Here is a 19,408-nt window from a genome sequence, read left to right on the forward strand (position 1 = left end):
TTAATTCTTTTATTGCAATAATTGATCGGATCTTTTCTCATTTTAGAGCACGTAGGCTATGATTTCTCAAATTTCCACTCTTCATATAGATAATTACAACATACAAATCTATTAGGGTTGACTTAGTGATAAAAAAAAAACCAGGACACATGCTTGTGGTAAGATTAGGACGCTCGACACAAGTTCGACTCGAAATACTACCTAGTCCAAACGATCTCATGTTTGAATCATCCATCCGTGCTAGGCTGCTAGCAAACATGCTTGAAATTCGATCAAGGAATACATTACAACGAATCATATCAAAAAAATGTGATCAAGGACAATGGTTATACAAATCAAGCAAAATTATAGAGAGGGAAAGGTGACATTAGATACAGCTTGAAATCACTAGAGACGAGTGTAGATTAAGCTAAGCGAACATGCTTCGCGTTGGACAAAGATCCTTGGGAACTACAAAAACGACGGCTCAAAAGCATGCCAACATCTTTACGTGCAAAACAAGTTTGTGCGTTCTCGGACGAAAGGAAAGTTCGTGTAGAATGATCCCAAGCATCGATTCACGGCCTTTTCTGGCGAACATCTCCTCGACGAGACGAACCCAAGTTTGCTGTTCATTTCCCTAAATTTCAACTCGTTGTCCCACACCCATGTCTTACATGCATGCTGGGATTGGTCTGTCACGAACTCGACTTAAGCAACAATGTACACCAACATATTAGGAATGGAAAAGTTTGTGCGTGATAAGCTCATTAAAGATCAGTGGGCCAAAGAGAAAAGGAAGAGAGAGAGGAGGATGAAGGGGTGGGTGATGATGAGATATGTCCCAAGAATCCATCACCAAACTACTTTGCTCGCGGACGGCTCGAAAATGAATGCTAAGCTGACAAGCACTACTAACTCCCATCATCAATCTATTCCTTTGTCCACACCAGATTTAAAAAAAAAAAACAATCTGAATTATTGGCCGAGCGATTAAATATTTGATTTGGATTATACCTATCACCCGTTCTTACTAATCTTAGGTTTGTACCCGCCATCTAATGGGTAGAGTCGTACTCGATGCACGTGATAGAGCGAATTTACGTGTATTCGCAAGGATTAATCGAGCCATAAGGTTTGAATATACGTATTATAAAAAAAAAGGAAAAGATAATAGTGCTCCAACGTAATAATAATGAAGGGCATGCGAATGATGACCAAACTAATTTCCTAAGGATAAAGTAATTGTTTCAGAAAAGGACATGCCCTGAGATCTCATCTCCCCATATATCATAATGATAGCCATCTTCGGGAAAATTACTAAAATAGTCATAAACTTATTATAATTATGCCAATTCAGTCATAAATTTATTTTTTTTGCCAATTCAGTTTTAAGCCTTTTATATTTATACCAATTCGGTCCATCCGACTACTTTCGGCCGGCCGGCGCTGACGTGAATGCCGGCCGATGCAAACGTGACAAATTTTTAAATATTTTTTTCGATTTTTTTTTACTTTTTTCTCTCTTTTTTTTTTTCTTATCTTCTTCCCTGATTGGTTCGGCAACCGACCAGAGGCTGAGGTCGGCCCTTGCTATCGCTGAGTGAGGTCAAGCCTCGCTATGGCCGGGCAAGCTCGACCTCGCCCACCGACGGCGAGGTCTCGCCAAATCTGGGCAGTCTTGCCGTCGGTGGGCGAGGTCAAGCTCACCCGGCCATGGCAAGGCTCGACCTCGCCCACCAATGGCAAGACCACCCAGATCCACCCTCGCCGTAGGTGGGCAAGGTCGAGCTCGCCCGGCCATGGCAAGGCTCAACCTCGCCTAGCAACGGCGAGGTCTCGCCAGATCCACCCTCGCCGTCACTGGGCGAGGTCAAGCCTCGCCCACTGACGGCGAGGCCGCCCATATCTAGCTCGACCTCACCGTCGCTGGGAGAGGTCGAGCTCGCCCGGCCACGGTGAGGCTCGACCTCGCCTTGCCAACCTCAGCCTCTGGCCGATCGTCGGTCGCCGGATTGGCCAGGGAAGGAAAAAAATAAAAATAAAAATTGAAAAAAATATTTACAAAATTGCCACGTTAGCGTTGGCCGGCGTCCACGTCAGCCCTAGCCAGCCAAAAGTAGCCGGATGGACTGAATTGGCACAAATGTAAAAGGTTTAGGACTGAATTTGCACAAAAAAAAATTTAGGATTAAATTAGCACAATTGCAATAGGTTTAGAACTATTTTGGTAATTTTCCCAGCCATCTCTTGCGGCCTTTCTTTTGTCCGCTATGCAAATCCTTTTAGGTTAATATTACGAAAAATCCTAAATTGGTGCACATGTAAGAACTTTACTAAAAATTAATTTTTTGACTACCAAAAACCCCTAAACTGGTACATCAATAATAAATATATCCTCTGTTAGTTTTCGTTAAATTTTACTGTCAAATTACTGAATTGGATGACACGTGAAAGTTGACATGTGTACCAATTTGCCCTCCATTTATCACAGATTTACTAATTTGTGATTTTTCGTGATATTAATCCAATTTATCGGAGGGTAAATTTGTCATAAGTGTACAAGTTTGAGGTTTTTGATGGTCAAAAAATTAGTTCAGGGTAAATTTATCACAAATATATTGATTTAGGGTTTTTCATGGTATTAACCCAACCTTTTTAATTTGATATAGATATTCAACTTGTTGCATCCTAAAATTGTAATATCCACTGTCGACCAAAAACAGAAGTTTTTTTTTGTTAAAACCACTTTCTTCTATTCGAAAATGTCTTCCGTGCGTAAAAAGTTGTGGTCTCCTCTATTCACTTAGGTTAATTCCTTTAGTTGTGAGTAATGATACTAGTTGAGGTCATTCACATTAAGAAAGATGTGAGGTACGTTAAATAGATTATAATGTTATATTTATAATGTGATCCCACATTTAGGGATATAGTTTTTGAAATAAAACTTATCCGTTGGGTTATGACCCACATTTTTTCTTTTAAGTGATGGTTATTCACATACGGTTTTTTTCACGTTTTGTACCCCTTCGATGACAACCGCCCTCTTCAATAACTGCCTTAATGGGAAGCGATTTATAAAGACGAACATTCATTCCGTGAGGGTAAACACAAGGTCTAACGCAAACCCTCTCATTCTGTAATACAACGTCAGTACACGAGGGGATTGGGTTAGTAGAGTGCGCCCATAATCGCTGTCGAATTAACGTCAAACTACCGTGGATTTCCAACGAACGTAAACTCGAACAATGATTAGAGGTCAGTTTATTTTCGATCTTATTTTCTGCATTTGATTCTAATTGTGCTTGAATTTTGTACTTCAATGCATGATTAGAATCCTTCAGTTATAACCTATTATATAAGACACGATTATCGCGCTAAATCTTATTTCGCAAAGATGATAAAATGAAGTTTTTGCAGTTACATTTTATATGTGTGTTTAATCTTGCTACCATTTTCGTCCATGTCTTATACATGAATATTCATTACTCGAATACATGGAAAAAATGAACTCAATATTTATTTACATCTGAAACAATTTCACCGGGTCGTGTTACTGCCCCGGTCGATTTGCATATATGCAAAGCGGGTGTGTGATAGAGGACGGTGGGATGAGCAATTACAATCTTTCCATTCCAATAGGAAACTCTTTTGGAAAACCACTTTCTAGAAGCTAAAGAAGCAGCTCCTTTCCTATCTATTTGATGACTAAATGGGTTCGCAGATGCCGCGAACGGGGCGTCTTACAATGCATGGATTGCAAGACATCCTGTCCGTGAAAACTGGCTTGTAAGACATCTTGTTCTGACCGCACTCATTTAAAACACTGCATGCCTAGTACCTTAATTTCCAAATCTCTCTCTTTCCTCTCTACTGATGACCAAATGGGTTAGCACGGTTGGCACGCCTCACTGATGACAATCGCTCGCTCATTGCCACCATCACCGCCGTCGTCACGTTGTTCATCTCTCTCTCTCTCTCCCCCTCCCAAGAAGATGAAGCGGAGTCTTTTGAGAACGATAGGGGTAATTGGTTCACGTTTGTCAAGTGCATGGAGTCTTTTGAATCAAAATCAATTATAGGGTTATCTTGATCAACTGGAACTTCCCCTAAATATGTAAGAGATGCCTAAAGGGCATTTTCTGTCAAAACTTGTGAATTTTGACTTCGAAACCTCTGTGGTGGCACACGCAACAGTACAGAGAGCCCACTCGATCAACAAGACCCACAAGCCACAAGCAATGACCTGTGTCAGTTCAGGTCCTCAAGTTCTTGGGTCAATTAGCCTAACTAGAAATGAGGAGGTTTGAAGCTGATACCAGGCCCAATATCTAGCACATTAGAACTTGATTCCGCCGTGCCTTTCTCACCCGGAACCCCTGTCCAAACACGAGTTCATCATGGCTGCCGCCTTTCTTCAACATAAATTGAGAGAGCTGACAGTTACATCAAGTATGTTTAGTTTTCACGCTATATCAGTTTCAGGCAAATGATCGAAACCGCAACACCCGTCAACTGCAGCTAAGTTCGTACGCTTCTCGATAAATTAAACCGAAACCAAACCCGAGCTTACCCTATCCTAATGATTTCAGGAAGCAGAACCTAATAGGGTGCTAGTCTAATTTCGATATCGGACTGATCATGTGTGCCTCATTGATCAGAAGGTGCATTTCCCTTCTGTTAAATCACAAAGGAACGAAGCACAGTCGGGAAGCTAAGTGTGGGCTCAGTTCAGGCACGTAAAGAAGACAGAGAAACAAAAAGATGACGTGAAGTGAACTGGAGGATCTGGTTCTTTCTTGTGGCATCGAAACATAGTACTAACTGAGAAGTACTATACTAGTTTTTGTTGATTCGGATACAGAGCTTTTTGTTCCCATTTGGGTGCTTTACCAAAGCCGAAAGTTTCCCACGATTGTATACCAATCCCCATAACAAAGCAAAACCAAGATCAAGCTTCTTCCTCCTTCATATTGCTATAAAGAAGTCATGCGCATTACATCATACCAATATCCGTCAGTGAAAAAAGAAAACAAAGGGGGGAGATTGCAAACAACAGGAGCCGAAAACTTCCCGAGTCTTTAGCTTATCACGTTCCGCGATGTACACAGACAGACCTCAGTACTATGATTCGGCCTCTCGCTTAACAGTGGTGGCACACTTCTGTGGGGTCGTCTCCATCGTTCTCTTGCTCGTCTGGTTGCTCCACTATCGCGAGGGCATAGATTATTATTCCGGCGATGCGTTCCGAGTTTTCAATGTATGAATTAATTCTTGGGGATCTTGTTATTATAATTTGCATTCGACAATTGTAAAGTCTTTTGTTCTTTATTTTTTTCTTGTGGCAGGTTCACCCATTCCTTATGGTATTTGGGTTTATTTTCTTCAGCGGTGAAGGTACAACGTTTTTTGTGATGTCAATGCATTTCCTAGATTATAGGGGCTCTAATTTGCGCTTATCGGTTAGTCATACTGACAAGAACAAAAACAGAATGCATTTTCCAGTATTTGGTCTTTGGTTTTGCAATGCAAGTGCGTGCACTTCTTAAGCATTACTATTCTTCTAGCAAATGTCATTAGCAATAGTCATTTCAAGACAATGTAATCACTCAAGAGTCCACTTCGGTCATCTTTTAATGACAGAAATGGAAAGATTACAAGAACATCGTATCCATAGTTTTCGAGAGGTCTTTTTCCCATCACAATTGAACATTTCAAAGATTTTTCTACGACCCGTGTCGGTTCATAAATACCTACGAAAAGCGAAATCGCTTGCTGCAATCTACGAAACTCAAGTTCCCGTTTTCATTTGATTCTTTTTGCGGGGCTCCGTGAAAGCAGCGATGATGGCGTACAAGACAATATTCGCGACGAGGGATGTTCAGAAGTTCATGCACATGTTGCTCCATCTCATCGCGTTTGCCCTCGGAGTCGTAGGCATTTGCGCGGTTTTCAAGTACCACAACATGCAGCAAGTCGAGGACATGAACAGCCTCCACTCATGGATCGGCATCGGCACCATCTCCTTGTTCGGATGTCAGGTGAGCGATCGGTTACACACCCCGATAATTCACACAGTATCACAAACTCCTGCAGGAGACTATATATCCGCGCCTCGCGGCCTAATGTCACTGTTATTAACACGATATGCGAACATGACTCTATTTGTATGTACAGTGGCTATTTGGTTTCTTCACCTACATGATCAGAGGCGCATCGACGTCGACCAAAAAGAGAATTATGCCGTGGCACATAACTGGAGGGAGAGTCGTCCTGTTCATGGCGGTATGCTCGGCCTTGACCGGGTTGATGCAGAAGGCTACTTTCTTAAAACTCGAGCACGAGAGAGAAGCGCGCTTCCTCAATTTCACCGCCGTCTTCATCCTCCTCTTCGGAGTCTTCGTCGATCTCTCCGTCTCTCTCGCTCATTACGTATGATTCTTGTACCAATGTTCGATTCGATATGCACCTTCTTTTTCTTGAATCATTTGCTTTTTGTTTCTCCACTGTTGAAAGCGTGATTTAATTAATACTGATTGATGTACTAGTGTCTCTTATCATAATTTATTGGTTATTTTGGTTTCTATTTCAAGACCCAGCTGCTTTTGTCAGGTACAATTACTTGGTCTCTTTCTCTGTCACATTAGCATCAGGATTAAACTGGGATTTAAATGTGAAAGATACTGTTCATGCGCTTGCACAGTCGGTTTCCTTTGGATAAAATTTAGGAAAACCGCAATTTTTCGACGTGTAGTGAAGGATTGCCATTTTATATAGACGATGTACACTAAGTGGGTCGCGGTTCGATGAGTGACAAAGAATATGGTTGCACTATTTAAATACACATATCATCCATCCAAAAATAATAATCATGATTTACGATCATATAAATCGTTTTTTTTTACGTCAACAATGAATCTGATAATGATCCACGTATACGCTAACAACGGGAAAATTACCAAAAAAGTCCTAAACCTTTTGCAATTGTGCCAATTCAGTCCTAAACCTTTTTTTTTGCCATTTCATTCTTAAACCTTTTACAATTGTACCAATTCAGTCCATCCGGCCACTTTTGGCCGGCCGGCTAACATGGCATTATTTTAATATTTTTTTTCCTTTTTTTTTTTCCTTCTTCCCCCTGGCCGGTCCGGCCAGGGGGAGGCTCGCCGGCGAGGTCACCTCGCCGGCCATGGCGAGGCCGACCTCGCCGGCCATGAGCGAGGTCGATCTCACCCGGCCATGGCGAGGTCAACCTCGCCGGCAATGGGCAACGGCGAGGCCTCGCCCAGATCTGGCGAGACCTCGCCCGGCCATGGCGAGGTCGAGCTCGCCAGCCATGGGCGAGGCCGAGCTCGCCCGGCGACGGCGAGGCCTCGCCCGGATCTGGCGAGACCTCGCCGTCACACGGCGAGCTCGACCTCACCGAGGCGACGGCGAGGTCTCGCCGAGTCCGGGCGAGGCCTCGCCGTCGCCGGCGAGCTCGGCCTCACCCATGGCCGGCGAGCTCGGCCTCGCCATGGCCGGGCGAGGTCGAGCTCGCCCAGCGACGGCAGGGTCTCGCCAGATTTGGGCGAGGCCTCGCCGTCACCCATGGCTGGCGAGCTCGACCTCGCCATGGCTGGGCGAGGTCGGCCTCGCCCATGGCCGGCGAGGTCTACCTCGCCATGGCCGGCGAGGTGACCTCGCCGGCAAGCCTCCCCCTAGTCCGTCCAGCCAGGGGGAAGAAGGAAAAAAAAAAGGGGGGAAAATATTTAAATAATGCCACGTCAGCCGCCGGCGCCGACCGGCGTCCACGTCAGCTCCGGCCGGCCAAAAGTGGCCGGATGGACTGAATTGGCACAATTGTAAAAGGTTTAGGACTGAAATGGCAAAAAAAAAAAGGTATAAGACTGAATTAGCACAATTGCAAAAGGTTTAGGACTTTTTTGGTAATTTTCCCCGCTAACAACTATCGTTTCACCCCGAACTTGGGGTGACCCAAGCGGTGGGAGAAAAATGAACTTATGACCACCATGAATTTGGATTACCAAGCTCATTAAGGCTCCGATTGTTTCGCGAAAAATGTTACGTTCGTGGAAAATGTTTTTCCGGAAGTCATTTTCCTGGAAAATGACACAATTTTTCAGTATTCGGCTGAAATCTGAAAAAGTTTTGGAAAATATTTTTAAATTTTCCCGAAAGTCATTAAAAATATTTTTCTTTTTCTTTTTTCTTTTTTTCTTTTTGTTTTCCTTTTTCAATTTTCCGTGGTAGGCGACCGGCCAGCTCGAGCTCGCCAGATTCCGGCAAGGTCAAGCCTCGCCGGCCTGTGACGAGGCTCCGGCTCGCCTAATCCGGCACGGGCGAGCTCGCCCAAGGACGGTCGGGCGAGCTTGGGCCTTGCCAGATCTAGCGAGCTGGGTGAGGCTCGAGATCGCCAGAGCCTCGCCCGAGGTCGCCAGAGCCTCGCCGACGTCTAGCGACCTTGGGAGAGGCTTGAGCCTCACCCAGCTCGTCGGATCTGGCGAGGCCCGAGCTCAGGCAAGGCCAACAACAATACCTATTTTCTAATCCTGGGGGGGGGAGGGTCAAGGAAGGAAGGAACGAGAATCAACTTATCGGGGGATATTTCTCATTCAATACCTATTTTCTGTTGAATTTGTCCAACTCTCCGCACAACAATTTTCCTAGAAATTCTTAGTCATTTGTGCTCGACAATTGCAAGCACTCATGCCTGCCCACATCCCATACAAACTCATTTGGTTTAGCCGTGACGACTTGAATATATTCTCAGTACCCATATTTTAAAACTAGGTGGGGCAACTTCCCTAAAAATTGATGTAACCTTCTGCAATTTTGGAGGTGTTGCGACTGCATGGTATTTGCCAAACACTTTATAAAAGTCGCGGTACTCATTTTCACGGTTAAAAATACGGCAGGAAAATTGTGCCAAATAGTCTCGTAGTCTAGCTAATTGGGTCATCTTTTTTTTATTATTACAAAAAATAGTTCACAAATCTAGTCCTATCGTCCAGAACTAGAAGTCCACCTCTGCAACAGAGACTGGTCCGGTCAACTTACATTCTCCCAGCAAATGTCATTAGCAATAGTCATTTCAAGACAATGTAATCACTCAGAATCCACTTCGGTCATCTTGCAATGACAGAAATGGAAAGATTACAAGAACATCGTATCCATAGTTTTTGAGAGGCTTTTTTTCCCCCATCACAATTGAACATTGCAAAGATATTTTACGGCCCGTGTCGGGTTCATATATTGTTGGAAGCGAGTGTCGGGAGAATCGACTAACCTGTTCGATGCACTCCAAACACAATTTCCAGGATCGTACGTTAAATCACCAGCAAATGATGAACGAATCTACTACACGTTGGTGCGAATACAATCACAAGGAAAGTATTCTTGTTCCACAGCGTTAATGCCGATTGTCTTCTCAAAGTAGATACGGAATCCTAATGTGTCGAGAGAGAGACAGAGTTCTGAATTTCTCTTGTATGTTGTTCATTTCCCGAAGAAGTTATCTTAACTTCCATTAAGAAACTCTCCTCGCACCTCTTCAAAAGGTGTCTCTCAGACGCACCTCTTCAAAAGGTGTCTCTCAGACGCACCTCTTATTAGAGCAAATGGTGTCCCTTGGACACACACATCATGGGCGGACCGACGAAATATAACATCTCCCACTCGCACATGATGGGCTTGATGATTGTTGACACCTAAATTTTAGCGATCATTTAGTCGTAATTTGTATAGAAAATTAGGGATTAAATTTTTAACCCATAAACAAAAATATTTAAATTGCATAAACATATAGTTTAGGTCCATTTAATTTAATTGCATTTTTTGCATCAGATTGGCAGTGGCGAATGAGCTTAAAATTTCATCGAACGAGACTCGGCTCGCTCGGAAGGCAAGGGCCGGGAATTACAAGTCAAACGGGCTCGGTTATTTTAATTTGAGTTTAATTCAGCCCATTATGCTTAATTAAATAAAAGCCCAAGTTAAATCAGCCTATTTAAATTAAATTAAACCTAAGCCCAAGCCTAAGCCCATTAGGACTAAAGAGCCTATCTAATTGACCTAGATTAGTGTTATATATACATCATTAGGTCAGGATTTTAGGGGACTCTTTTTGGTCTGACCACACACGAGAAACATAGAGAGATATCATTAAGAAGAAAGGAGAGAAGAAGCTGTTCCTTCCTTGGCGTTTCGCTTGGCGCTTCAACCTGCAACTCGAGCCACTCGTGCCCTGCTCGCTGCTCTTTGCCTGTGACGCTCTCTTGCCGTGCTCAGACTTACACCGCGTCTGCTGCCATTGATCGCTTGCCCCCGCCGTGACGTTTGCTGCTGTTCCAGACGTCCCTCCGAGCGAAGTCTGACGATCCAGTCCAATCTTAGACCAAGAGTTCCAGGCGGCCATCAGCTTAGCAATTCTCGGAAAGCATCAACCCTTCCCGAAAGTGAATCTTGGCTGCCACCATCATGCCTCTGACGTTTACTTAGCCTTGCTTCCTTGCTCAGTGGGTCCAACGAAGTCAACAGAATTCGTTGGATCCAATTTGAGTTGTCTGCAGGTTTCTTTGGTCTTGCTGGGAAGTCCCATAAATTTCCTTGCCAGTTATTGTAATTCCCTCAGACGACGAAGCCAGGAAGTAGCAGCCCCGCGCCTAACTGTGCTGAGATTCCCGTGAGCATCCCTCATCGTGAGCGTCCACATTGCGGGCCAGCTTTGACTGTGAACCACCATCGAGACGAGCTGCTTGTGATCCATTGTCGGTCATCCCGATCCGCAATCCCGATTCGCGAGTTCAAATTTGGAAATATCCCGAAATTAGGTAAGAATGTTATCCAATATTTCCAGAATATTTGGTTTCTTAATTTTCGGATATTTGAATATTTCGTGAATATTGCGTGGATAGCTAGATATCTTAGGATAATTTTGTGGTATCCGCAATATTCGAAAACACTTAAAATTAGGAATTTTGCCTAATTTAGCAACGTATCTGGACGACTATCCGACCTTATCCCTAAGGTTCGATACGCGGCGATACGGAAAATTATTATCCTATCCATAACCACTTGGGTACGATAACGATTTTTATCCGCTTTCCAAATTTGAATAATCGGCTTTCCGTCGATATCTATAACCCTATAGATATGACCGATAGTTTGATTTTTGTGCCTAATCCGAGTTTGAAACAAATATGGCGGATCGCGTGGACGTTTTGAATGTGGTTGCTATCCTTGTTTATTCAATTGCTTTCCTTTTTCAAATAAACAGAAAATTCAAAAAAATATTAATTAGATTTGAATTAGAGTTTTTGCATGTCTAGGAATCCTAAATGTATCTAGAAGATAGAGTAGTTATTTAATTTAAATTAGGACTTGAGATGATCTATTTCCTAGTTTAAATTAAGTAATATTCTAATCTTAATAGATTATTTAGGTTATTCATTATTTCGAATTTTAACAAAAATCCTAAAAAGAAATCATGCTAGGGTAGATTAAGTCATCATAGTTTGCATGTTAATTTAGGCATTTTTATTATTCCGAATTTAAATTGAGAAAATACCAAAAATAATCATTCGTCTTGTCATCAGAAATAGGTCACGTCGTCGCACGACATATAGTTTGCATGCTAGGTTGCATTAATCGCATGTCATTTTCGCATGTCATTGCATATAGGCTAGATTTCATTTAAATAAGTGAAAATCCAAAAAAAAAAAGAAATTGAGTGAATTGCTTGTTAATTAGAAATCATATTAAGGTGTCAATGTGATTTTCTAGCTAACAATGCAAATGCTTACGTTGCTTCCAGGTAAGTAATTCTTCCAAACTTGCAATTTATTTAATGCTTTCTGGGTGTTAAATTGGTGGTTTGCGCACTCGCATGAACACCTCACATGTTAGTAACTAAGTTGAAATGGATCCAAACCGCTCGCCAAAACATTTTTGAAAAGAAAAGGTACCGAAAGGGCGTTAGACCGGATCTAGCGTAATCAAGTCCCCGGGCTTAGAATCTCTGGTTCGTAGGAATAAAACATATCTCCCTATGTTTTATTTAGGTTTCTAATCAACCTACCATAAATTGATTAGTGGCGACTCCAAGCATAAAAAATTTTGCATGTTAAAAACTTAAACTCTAAGTTGCGAATTGGTAGGGCTTGGGAGGGCCCGAGTTAGGCTTAGTCTTAATAATCCATTAGCCTGAGAGAAATTTTAGGTCACGACAATGATGCTCTATCAAGAACATAAGGCATTCAACATTCATCTACCTTAGAAACAATTCTTACTGGCAAGAAAGCCGTGCGACCAGTGAGTACACCTACACTTGGGAGCTCTAATTATGCACCTATTAGGGACAACATAATGGCTACAACCCCAAAAATAAATAAACAATTGATGTCTCACAGTGGCCCAGACATATTTTGTTACATCAGTTCAAGTATACATATCCCTTAAAGGCTATACTTGACTATTCTCCAGAGCAGCATGTATTTACAATTATTTCCGAAGCCATCAAAGGCGAAATAATTGGTCGACCGGTAAACACATGTGATAGATGTAAAACAACAATAGTCTTCCTTCGCACTCATGTCCCTCTCCATTTCAAAACAACTGCTTTCCTAGACACATCCCATAAAGCCATATCTATTCATGACCGCCGGTAACATGCTAAAGTAGCAACATTGATCTTCTATTTTGAAAACATAGTCAGAAGTAACATAGGGCACAAAGTAAGGTAAATTATAAATTACCTTAAGGACTCACACGATGAGTAAATAGGGATAATTGTACTCATCTCCCTTATTGGTCGAATAAAGCACATGTAGTATGAATTACATGCTATAGTGGATTTCTCTGTCTATAAGAGCGTATGTCATTTATTAATCATATCCACTATACGGATCTTAGCCTAAACATGGTCACGTGCTTCTCACGTACTCATGTTTAGCCCGAGTGCTATATCAGCTCGCTTTCCACAGCGCCCAATTTAGTACTCGCATCCGGCTACCTTCAGGCATACATGATTATAGGACTATCATGTTCGGTCTTATTACATACGAATAACAGACCTCATCTTGATTCCAATCAAGGCGACATTAAATCGTTTTATGTACTAAACTGCTCTTCCAGCATTTATAGTACATATCGTCTCATCTCAACCCGCTTACTATAGCGTTTGAGGTGATTGCTCGTGTGAGTGAGCCAATCATTACCTGGTGACATACCTTTCAACGATATATGTGTATTCGAGTACACATCATAGCATACATCAAACTTCCGACAGTACTAGCGTAAGGAACAGTTACCATTTCTTTCTTTTCTTCTGAAGTCTTAGGACACATTTTAGTACTCAGGCCTTCGCCTTGCATGACAGGGGTATCAATGGGATTACAGTGCTGCATATTGAAGAGTTCAAGAATCTTTATTATATAAGACTCTTGTGACATAGCAAGGAGTTTCTTTGATCGATCTCTTTCAATCTTAACTCCCAATATATATGTAGCATCTTCCATGTTCTTCATTTCAAAATTAGAAGACAACCATTCTTTTATGGTTATAACCAAACCCTTGTCATTCCCAGCCAACAGAATATCGTCCACATAAAGAGATAAAATCATAAATTTATCCTCGGACCGTTTGATATACACACAGTGATCCTCTTCGATCATCGTGAACCCAAAAGAAGTTATGGCTCGATGAAAACGAAAATACCACTGTCTAGACGATTGCTTAAGGCCATAAATTGAGCGATGAAGTTTGCAAACTTTACGCTCTTGACCTTCAGCAATGAAACCTATCGGTTGCTTCATATAGATTTCTTCATCTAGTTCTCCATTGAGAAATGCTGTCTTTACATCCATTTGATGTAATTCTAGGTCCAAATGTGCAACAATGGCTAGGATAAGGTGTATGGAGGCAAACCTTACAACTGATGAAAAAGTTTCCTCATAGTCTACACCCTCTTGTTGAGTATAGCCTTTTGCCACAAGGCGAGCCTTATACTTTTCAATGGATCCATCCGCCCTTCGCTTAATCTTGAAAATCCATTTGTTTCCAATAGCCTTGCGATCGGGTGGCAGATCAATCAAGTCCCAGACGTGGTTTGTCCTCATAGACTCCATTTCGTCTTCCAAAGCTTTTTTCCATTCTTCCTTGTCAGGGGATGAGAGAGCCTCTTGAACTGTCTTAGGCTCTGCATCGTCTTGTGGAGCAATCATAAAAGCTTTCCCTTCAATCTCAAAACGACGACGGGGAATACTTTTACGACTACTTTTACGCAACTGAACTTCTTGTGAATTCAATTCGTCAGGCGATGCAACACTCCCACTAGGTCTTGTATGTTGAGGTAAATCTGTATTTCTCTCAATAACATTAGTGGGTGTGTTATCGGGATCTTCCATCTCATGTAATTGGAAGTCCTTATCGATCTCACCTTTACTAGGAAAATCGTTCTCCAAGAACGTAACATCTCGTGACTCCATTTCAGTCACACTTCCATCAGCTTGTTCACCTATGAACACGTACCCTTTGGAGTGTTCAGAGTATCTAATAAAGATACACTTCTTCCCTCTAGGGCCTAATTTGCCATATTTATGAGAAGAATCGTGAACATATGCTGCACACCCCCAAGGTCGTAGATAACTTAAGTCTGGTTTCCTACCAGTCCACAATTCATAAAGGGTGGAAGTGACTGACTTAGAGGGGACACGGTTAAGTATATAAGCAGTAGTCAATAACGCATCTCCCCAATATGAGACAGGTAGATTTGCCTGTGCTATCATAGACCTAACCATTTCCAATAGGGTTCTATTCCTTCTCTCTGCAACCCCATTTTGTTGCGGAGTACCAGGAATAGTCAATTGTCTTACAATTCCCTTTTCATCACAAAGAGCCTTGAATTGCTCAGATAGATACTCACGTCCGCGATCGGTTCTCAATGCCTTTATTGTGTTGTTCAACTGATTCTCTACCAAAGCTATAAACCGCCTAAAGCAATCCAATGCTTCGGACTTATGAGAGATCAGAAAAATATAACCGAAACGCGTGAAGTCATCTATAAAAGTGATGAAATATGAGGCTCCATGCCTCGCCTTCACATTTAAAGGACCACAAATATCAGAATGTATAAGTTGCAATGGAAGTTTAGCTCTGGTTCCTTTACCAAATGGTTTTCTAGTTATTTTTTCCGCTAGACAATGTTCACATACGGATAGTTCAACATTAGCGAGTGACCCCAAAAGGCCTTCTCTAGCTAATCGTTTCATTCTATGTAACCCAATGTGACCCAGCCTAGCATGCCAAGTACTTGCATCAATCTCCACATTACTAGAAGATGCAATTAAAGAAAAACAACCATCAACATTAACTTTGTACACATCATAGTCAATGTCTAACGCCATAAAACCATTCAATACATAACCAGAACCGTAATAAACTATTCCAAACAAAATGTCAACACAATCACCATGAAAATTAAATACATAACCTAAGCTAAGAAGAACAACTACAGAGATCAAGTTTCGCCGAATATCTAGAGCATAGAAGACATCATGTAGGAATAGGTTTTGACCACCATGAAATGTTAATTTACATGTGCCGATACCCTTCACTTCAACTCTTGAGTTATTTCCAACATATATCCATCTTCTTCCAGGCTGTATCCGACGATACTCCACAAATGCTCCTCGGTCTCTAGCTACGTGGTCTGTTGCTCCTGAGTCTACAGTCCACATTGGATGAGATTCAGCAAGCATTATAGTGCTAGAAACAAAAGCATTACTCAAAGTAATGGAGTAATGTGGTACCTTTTTCGGCTCAGTGCATTCACGAGCGAAGTGGCCCAGTTTGCCACAATTGTAGCACATCATCTTGGCCTTGTCCTTCTTCCCACCGCGCTTCTTGCGTCGGAAGGTCTTGGCTCTCTTGGGTGCTTGATCAGTCTCTTTTCCTTTGTTGTTGAATTTATGGTTCCTCTTGCGCTTAAAGCCCGAAGCTTTCTGCGAACCTGATTCAACAACATAAGCATGGGTAGAGGATTTTGCAGCCTCTAGGCGCTCATCTTCTAATTCCAAATGACGCGCAATATCACCAAAAGTGACGATATTTTCATTGTGCGTCATATTGATTTTCATGTGTTCCCAGCTGTCAGGAAGAGACCTTATAACAGCCTGAACTTGCTGTTCATCAGTTAGGGAATGACCTGCCGACTTCAACTCACGTACCATGTTTGACATCTCCCGAAGATGTTGCCTCATTGTTAAATTTGGGCGCTTCCGGTACGTGTCAAACTTGATGGTGAGCCTCCTCAACTTAGTGGCAGACGTACCCCCAAACTTATCTTTCAATGCAACCCACATTGCTTGAGCTTTGTCATAACTTTCAAACTCACACATGAGATCATCTTGCATACAGCTCAGCAACGTGATGCGAGCAATGCTATTTTTTTTTTCCAAGCTTGAAAAGCTTCTTGATCTCTTTTGTGTTGAGCAAAAGTTCCATGCTCAGGTTCATCCATGATGTGGTTGAGGGTTTCCAAAACCTCTTGTTCCTCAAGGATATATTGAACTTTTCGATGCCAAATATCATAATTGTCACTGTTTAGCTTCTCACCCTTATTGAGGTCAGCCACAATGGTCTTGGATGCCGAAGCCATAATCACTGTCTACTACACATTGACATAATAAACGCAGAATCAATACTAGCACATTTTCTACATAAACACACATATTTTAATTTGCAGCAAAGACAAACTAAATTAATGATAATTCAACAAAAGACACCAAAACGAAAGTTCACGACGTTCCCAATCAGCTTCGGCGTACGATTGTTCTACTATCATTAACTTGATTAATTTGTGCAAATTTTAAGTTCTAGGTGAGAATTTCTTCTAATTCTACCAACCTACGAACTCCCACTAGACTAGATAATTCACAAAAAAATATCTAAAACAATGATCACATCCTTTCTAGCAATCATATAGCATGGCATGATGTAAATCAACAAATAGAACATTCATGCAACAGATATTAATCAACAGCAGAATTCATGACGTAAGGATCTTCAGCCATTGTTTTAATACGCTCAAAATTAGGAAATTGCAAGCACGTCAAACCATATAAACATGCCATCAATGAATCATGCTCTACATAATATTTATGTGGTCATTTACATGTTAGCCAGCTTCTGTATTTCCAAAACTATAGGGAAATACAAGTAAAAATGCAATAATACCCCAAAAATACACGTATTTAGGGTTCCGTATGCATTTTCATACCTTTAAAAGCTTCAAATACATAAAATAAATATATCACAATGTAGAGAATTTCATTACGAACACAACGGTACCAACCACAGCCCGATCGGACCTACCACGCGCCCACACGCGCCGCCTAAGTGCGAGGCGCGTGTGGCGCACGCGCTTGCTCTATACGGTCTTCTAAGCCGGTCCGACCGGTCCAACCGGTTCGACCGTTGACCGGTCCGACCGGTTGACCGTTGACCGGTCACGGATCGGGTCGCCGGGTCTGGTCACCGTCCGGGTCGGGGTCGTGGTCGGGTCACCTTCCGGGTCGGGTCACCTTCCGGGTCGGGTCGGTCGCCGGTTGGGTCAGGTCGCCGGCCGACAAGATGACATCATCAATGACGTCATTGATGACGTCAGCAAGCGCCGGTTGGCGACGTGCGCGTGGCCTTCACGCGCTGGCAGTGCCAGCGCTTTGGGCGCGTGGGAGCCACGCGCCACGGATTCTGGCCGCGCGTGGCGGCGCGTCCAGTGGTTTCCGGCGGCGCTCGACCCACCGTTCGGCTCGTCTCGACGAGTTCTTCAATTATATACAATAAAAAATAATTTCCACCGTAAATAATTTTTCGAAAATCATCCGAGCAGAACGGTCGCCCGTAACGTTCAAACCCGTTCTTCGTTTGAATTCATGTTCGTCGATTCATCTTGCAATTCCCGAGCAATGAACATGCAGGCAGTATGAAGTTCATCATCATGATCTCTATATCAAACAGCAAGCGGAAAAAATCAACAGGAAAAACAAGGCAGAGATCATAACCGAAGCTCTGATACCAATGTTGGAAGCGAGTGTCGGGAGAATCGACTAACCTGTTCGATGCACTCCAAACACAATTTCCAGGATCGTACGTTAAATCACCAGCAAATGATGAACGAATCTACTACACGTTGGTCCGAATACAATCACAAGGAAAGTATTCTTGTTCCACAGCGTTAATGCCGATTGTCTTCTCAAAGTAGATACGGAATCCTAATGTGTCGAGAGAGAGAAAGTTCTGAATTTCTATTGTATGTTGTTCATTTCCCGAAGAAGTTATCTTAACTTCCATTAAGAAACTCTCCTCGCACCTCTTCAAAAGGTGTCTCTCAGACGCACTTCTTATTAGAGCAAATGGTGTCCCTTGGACACACACATTATGGGCGGACCGACGAAATATAACATATATACCTATGAAAAGCGAAATCGGCTTGTCGCAATCCGCGAAGCTCAAGTTCCCGTTTTCATTTGATTCTTTTCGCGGGGCTTCGTGAAAGCAGAGATGATGGCGAATAAGACAGTAGTCGGGACGAGGGATGTTCAGAAGTTCATGCACATGTTGCTCCATCTCATCGCGTTTGTCCTTGGAGTCGTAGGCATTTGCGCGGTTTTCAAGTACCACAACATGCAGCAAGTCGAAGACATGAACAGCCTCCACTCATGGATCGGCATCGGCACCATCTCCTTGTTCGGATTTCAGGTGAGCGATCGGCGACACACCCCGATGATTCACACGGTATCACAAACTCCTGCAGGAGACTATATATCAGCGCCTCGCGGCCTAATATCACTGTTATTAACACGATATGCGAACATGACTCTATTTGTATGTACAGTGGCTATTTGGTTTCTTCACCTACATGATCGGAGGCGCATCGACGTCGACCAAAATGAGAATTATGCCGTGACACATAAATGGAGGGAGAGTCATCCTGTTCATGGCGATATGCTCGGCCTTGACCGGGTTGATGCAGAAAGCTACTTTCTTAAAACTCGAGCACAAGAGAGAAGCGCGCTTCCTCAATTTCACCGTCATCTTCATCCTCCTCTTCGGAGTCTTCATCGATCTCTCCGTCTCTCTCTCACTCGTTTCGTATGATTCTTGTGCCGATGTACGATTCGAGTGCTCTATACATATATATGCACCTTCTTTTTCTTGAATCATTTGCTTTTTGTTTCCCCACTGTTGAAAGCGTGATTTAATTAATTACTGATTGATGTACTAGTGTCTCTTATCATAATTTATTGGTTATTTCGGTTTCTATTTCAAGACCCAGCTGCTTTTTTCAGGTACGATCACTTGGTCTCTCTCTCTGTCACATTAGCATCAGGATTAAACTGGGATTTAAATGGAAAAGATACTGGGCATG

General features: G+C 42.5%; 2 protein-coding genes across 2 annotated transcripts; both read left to right on the top strand.

Moving 5' to 3' along the window:
- The first annotated feature begins 4,967 nt into the window (after positions 1–4,967).
- On the top strand, positions 4,968–6,565 carry LOC115670849 (probable transmembrane ascorbate ferrireductase 3). Its single transcript, XM_030592216.2, has 4 exons — positions 4,968–5,239; positions 5,328–5,376; positions 5,821–6,020; positions 6,157–6,565. The coding sequence occupies exons 1-4, from the start codon at positions 5,081–5,083 to the stop codon at positions 6,415–6,417; spliced, it is 669 nt and encodes a 222-aa protein (XP_030448076.2). The 5' UTR covers positions 4,968–5,080; the 3' UTR covers positions 6,418–6,565.
- Positions 6,566–18,481: 11,916 nt separating this feature from the next.
- Positions 18,482–19,300, top strand: LOC130137739 (probable transmembrane ascorbate ferrireductase 3). The gene is made up of 2 exons (XM_056309719.1): positions 18,482–18,738; positions 18,875–19,300. Exons 1-2 carry the CDS (start codon positions 18,541–18,543, stop codon positions 18,944–18,946), a joined length of 270 nt encoding a protein of 89 aa, XP_056165694.1. The 5' UTR covers positions 18,482–18,540; the 3' UTR covers positions 18,947–19,300.
- The last annotated feature ends 108 nt before the right edge of the window (positions 19,301–19,408 follow it).

Source organism: Syzygium oleosum, unplaced genomic scaffold (assembly GCF_021117445.2).
Source record: "Syzygium oleosum isolate NSW1041296 unplaced genomic scaffold, Sole_v2.1 Sole_v2.03, whole genome shotgun sequence".
Taxonomy (NCBI): domain Eukaryota; kingdom Viridiplantae; phylum Streptophyta; class Magnoliopsida; order Myrtales; family Myrtaceae; genus Syzygium; species Syzygium oleosum.

Bases quoted from the DNA above. Each gene is read 5' to 3' on its own strand.
- LOC115670849 (XM_030592216.2), top strand. From the start codon at position 5,081: ATGTACACAGACAGACCTCAGTACTATGATTCGGCCTCTCGCTTAACA. The intron at 5,240-5,327 runs GTATGAATTAAT...TTCTTGTGGCAG, and splicing joins ATGCGTTCCGAGTTTTCAAT to GTTCACCCATTCCTTATGGT. The intron at 6,021-6,156 runs GTGAGCGATCGG...TTGTATGTACAG, and splicing joins TCTCCTTGTTCGGATGTCAG to TGGCTATTTGGTTTCTTCAC.
- LOC130137739 (XM_056309719.1), top strand. From the start codon at position 18,541: ATGATGGCGAATAAGACAGTAGTCGGGACGAGGGATGTTCAGAAGTTC. The intron at 18,739-18,874 runs GTGAGCGATCGG...TTGTATGTACAG, and splicing joins TCTCCTTGTTCGGATTTCAG to TGGCTATTTGGTTTCTTCAC.